Here is a 5,000-nt window from a genome sequence, read left to right on the forward strand (position 1 = left end):
GGGGGTGGAAGAGGAAGAGGAAGTGAAAGGGAAAGAGGAGGGAAGAGAAAGAGGAAGTGGAAGAGAGAGAGAGAGAGAGAGAGAGAGAGAGAGAGAGAGAGAGAGAGAGAGAGAGAGAGAGAGAGAGAGAGAGAGAGAGAGAGAGAGAGAGAGAGAGAGAGAGAGAGAGAGAGAGAGAGAGAGAGAGAGAAAAGGAAGGAGGGAGGGAGAGGAGAGAAAAAGATAATATTTTTCAACTTTCTATTCTTGACTTCACATCAATCGTCTCTATTTTGTCAATAAAACTGGGCAATAAAACTTCATATTTTCCTTTTCCTAAATACACAAATGATAGAAGTTACCAGATAATAATAATAATTATATTGATGGTGATATTAATAAAAAAAAAAAATAATAATAATAATAATCATACTACCTAGTGATATTAGCAGTTATAGTGCTAAAATGAATAATTGTTAAGAAAGAAGAATAGTTCATATAGATGGAGCAGGTTAATAATCTAATCCGACAGAGCTGTGTCGCTCCCAATGTCTGTTACTACGCCGTCTTCAACCAGCAGCGAGTCTTCTCCAAGGATACTGCACAGCTCCTAAGATAAAGAAACAAAATATATTAAATACAACAAAGAACAAAAAGCTCATCAGAAACCTGAAACAACCAAAAAACACTTTGTAGATAAGGATATTTGCTTTTATCATGTATCCAACTATTGTAGCTAGGCCTAAGGACAACTTTGTTTCAACTAAAAGAAATAAAATTTCAACAAGACTGCCAAAGTTCCCGCATTTAACTAAATTCCTCCTTCCCCAATCAACATCAACATACAGAGGCTGTTAAAGATGATCCTTTCCTCCGGGATTTACAAAGATACAAAGACACAAACCTTCAATCTTTCATTGAAAAAAAAAAAAAAAAAAAAAAAAAATATATATATATATATATATATATATATATATATATATACATATATACACACAAACAAAGATACAAACCTTCAATCTTTCCATCTTGGTGGGTATGTCTGACAACAAGGATTCAAGGTGTTGTTTCTCGTCCTTTAAGTTCAGACGCTTATCGGAGTCAAGAGGGTCGAACTTCCAGCCTCCTTCGCCATCAAACTGCAGCAAGTGAGTGTGAAACTTCCTGGAAGGGAGAAGGAAATTCAATACCTTTAAACCAATCTTTATTTGAATTTGCTTGCTTGGACTTTGCATATTATAAGACTTGGATGATTCTTTATCATGTAATTATACTAAAGACATTTTCAGTATGGGAGAAATCAAGTCAAATGAAAGACAAATGTGATAGAAAAATATATATAATTTCATAAAAATATATTGTACAAAAAAAGATCACCATAAAAAAAGATAAAAAAAAAAAAAATAAAAAAAATAAATATATATATATGAATATATGTATATGTATATGTATATATATATACACACACACACACACACACACACACACACACACACACACACACACACACACACACACACACACACACACACACACACACAAAGTCACAGACAAACACATACAAACATATGTATTCATATCTATAATATAGACACACACACACACACACACACACACACATATATGTAACAAATCCCACACAAATATCTAGAAACACCCCAACTAACATGAAAAAAAAGTACTTACCATAATGTTGGACGATGAGTGATGGTGAGGAGTGTGATCCCGTGGTCTTTGGCCGCTTGATACATCTGGCCTTCAACATCTATACTCACAGCACTGGTGCACTCGTCCAGCAAAGCATATCGAGGCCTATGAAGGGAAATTATCATTGCCTATTAGATATTTATCTTAACTGTCTATAATATACACAAGTTAAATAACTGTTTGCTAGTAAAATATATATGATGTAGTTATAATGTACCAAAGACAAAAGAAAAAAAGAAGAAGAAAAAAATAAAGACACATTTTTTTAACACGAGCCCTACCCACACATCGAGAAATAAATGAAATTGTCTAACCCTCTTTTGCAAATATCTTTCATGCTATCTAAATGTTTTTTACTTCTGACACTGCATTTTGTCCTAAAGCATTTAATGTTCGAACAGTTGTTACAGCATTTTTTTAATATAACATTAATAAATTATGCTAGACTCTACCACAATATTGCTTGAGGAAGGACAGTCACTTATATTGTTTCCTTCAAAAACAAAGATAAAAGAAGCCATCAATTCTATTTCCTTTCTTTCTTCACCAACTATCTATAATGTCTTCCCATTTTCCTAATCTAATTAATCCTTTATGCTCTCCTAGAAGTAACATACTTGTGGTAGAAGAGTCTGGCGACGCCCATCCGCTGCTTCTCTCCCCCTGATAAGACATCCTTCCAGTCCTGCACTGTGTCCCATCCTCCCTCGCGGGCCACTAGATGCCGCAGGTGGACCAGGCCCAGGATTTCTAATAGGTCATCGTCACTAATTCCTTTGTTTCTTGTTTCTTGTAGTGAATCTGGATAAATGACCTGGTCCCTCAAGCTGCCCACTGACATATATGGCCTACGGAAAGAAAGGAAAAAATCAATAATTGTAAATACATGCATAATCTCTCTGAAATAGGCAAACAGCTCAACAAATGATTTTGATATTGCTTGCACTGATGGAACTGTCAATCATATAGGTAAATTTTCCTATTTGTTATTTAACCCATTAAAGACAGATGATGTGATATCACGTCGTGATATCACATATCATGTGGTGGCAGCACCTGCACTGGGGATGTGATATCACTTCATGGCTTTTTTTATGGCCGGCACGCCACAGCAGATGCTAAAAGAGCTGGTGAATAGCTTACGTCATTAGGCTTGTGCACATTGAAAGGAGCCAAAACCACCCTGGCGTTATCGGGTTAAGGAGGAAAATTATCAACCATGAAAAGGGAAACAAATTCATTAGGAACACTTTTCAATATCATTATTTCATGGATAGTTGTGTATGAAATTCCTTGTCCTAATTTGTAATTGAGAACTTCCAATATCATAAGGAAAACTTAAACAATCTAGGGAGACATTTCTGAATAAGTCAGAGAGAAGAAACAAAAATCACTATACACTGTATAACTTACCTTTGTGGAATATAAAACATGTCTGAGGTGATTGGCTTCTGAAGGTGTCCACTGTACACAGGCCACAAGCCACTAAGAATACGGAACAGTGAGCTCTTTCCACAGCCATTTGGACCTGCAATAAAAATTGTAACAATTAATAATTAGGAAGAAAAGTAGTGTATTTCACAAAAAAAAAAAGTTGAAAAACATCAATGTGCTTACCATAATGACAATCATGGTATTGATGATGATAATGCTCATAACAGCATACGATACTGCTCATAATAACATAAACGGCAATGAAAATAACAATAATGATATGAGTAAAAGCTAAGGATGACGATGATAGACATCAAAGATAATGATGACAGGATGGTGAAAGTGAACTCTAGTATTCATATTTTCATACATAGCAATAGCATCAACCTTCACTTCGTTCATTCTTAGGCTAGTGCAACGTACAATTTTTGACATATGTGGGTTATCTCCATTATCTAATCTTATATTCCTTACTTGCCTTTCCCAAAGTTTAAGTCGATACATTTCCAAGAGCTTAGTGATACTATATATGGGAATCAAATAAATCACAAACCCGTGTCACAGTTACATTACCAGTAATAAGGAGATGCATTCCAGGTGTCACGGTAAGAGTGAGGGATGGGACGACAACATCACAGTTTGGCGTTACAATGGGGACATCTTCTATGAGAATGGTGCCATCCATACTCTCTGTCACAATACCTGAAAAGAGAAACAAAATCAATTCCCATTAGTTAATATGGATATGAGTTAAATTTCATCAAACAATGGAAGAATTTCTATAATTGATAGAGCTTCCTTCAAGTGCTAGGATTCATATGAAGGAATCCTTTTCAGTTGCCTTTTTTAGTAGTATGATTTAATGTACTTAAAAGCAAAGCAGAGCAAGTTGCTTCTTTTACAATTTGATAAAAAGTAAACAGTTAAAACATGAGGGGCCTTGTTGTGCCCTGACATTACCATGAAAGAGGTCATCATTAAATATTGGTTAGACACAAACTTTGTACATATCCATTATGAGATTTATAGGAGTTCGACAAATATGTCAAAAACAGTGAGAAAACTGAGAAAGATCTAGGATAAGACATATAGGTAAAGTATTAAGGAAAGGAAAATTTGTTTACCTTTACATCATACTCCTGATGCAAGTAGGTTTTTTGTTATCTATCCTTTAATTTGCATAAAGCGTGAATTTTACATAGTTGTAAATATAATATATTCATCCAAAACATTACAAATAGAAGATACAGCTGAGAGTAAGGACTTAATACTCTAAGTCCATTTGAAGCCTTTAAAGCAAATAGAAGCAAAAAATTTATTGAATGTAACCTTAATGTGTACCAAGCAGGATTCGGATATCAGAAATAGGTTTTATATATTGCTCAATCCATTAATAATGAGAGAGAGATGCAGTAAATCGCTGTAGGGAATTAGAGAAGAGCAGAGAAACTGCCTGCATGAAACAGAAGAAGGAAAAGTGCGTGAAGGAATCTCACACACGGGCAGAAGAAGGGAAGACAGCGATGCACGTAAACTGACCATTAATAACAGGCATGCCATTTTTGAGGATGAGGTTAGCGCCACCTCCTCTTTCCGGCTGTTTATTTCCGTTGTTCATCACAGCTGGTCTTTGGTATCTCCCACTCTGCACATCCTCAAATACCTCTAGCATGTTCCCAACCCGAGCAGTGTATCCCGCCAACTCAACAATTTCCTGAAAAATTGTTTTTTGAGTTGTGAAGCAGGATTAAGTTATTCAAGTGGTGCAGCCAATAATTTAGCTCTACAGGCATTAGCCCACTAGCACACGAATGTACGTATTATTCATTATGGTTATGCTTTTTGTCTATCCTTTTATTTATTTATTTTTTTACGTATAT

At 35.3% G+C, this 5,000-nt stretch overlaps 1 protein-coding gene across 1 annotated transcript in view; it reads right to left on the reverse strand.

Annotated features, from left to right (window-relative positions):
* Positions 1-226: 226 nt before the first annotated feature.
* The window catches only part of Abcd1 (ATP binding cassette subfamily D), a 20,219-nt gene continuing 15,445 nt past the window's right edge, over positions 227-5,000 (reverse strand). The window contains exons 5-11 of the mRNA XM_043029629.2: positions 4,660-4,834; positions 3,694-3,822; positions 3,100-3,214; positions 2,304-2,534; positions 1,666-1,791; positions 993-1,143; positions 227-589 (exon numbers count right to left, since the gene is read on the reverse strand). Coding sequence (XP_042885563.2) covers positions 500-589; positions 993-1,143; positions 1,666-1,791; positions 2,304-2,534; positions 3,100-3,214; positions 3,694-3,822; positions 4,660-4,834 — 1,017 coding nt within the window. The 3' untranslated portion in view covers positions 227-499. The remainder of the gene's footprint in view (positions 590-992; positions 1,144-1,665; positions 1,792-2,303; positions 2,535-3,099; positions 3,215-3,693; positions 3,823-4,659; positions 4,835-5,000) is intronic.

Source organism: Penaeus japonicus, unplaced genomic scaffold (genome assembly GCF_977035675.1).
Source record: "Penaeus japonicus unplaced genomic scaffold, GWHDUDI00000001_assembly GWHDUDI00000035, whole genome shotgun sequence".
NCBI lineage: Eukaryota > Metazoa > Arthropoda > Malacostraca > Decapoda > Penaeidae > Penaeus > Penaeus japonicus.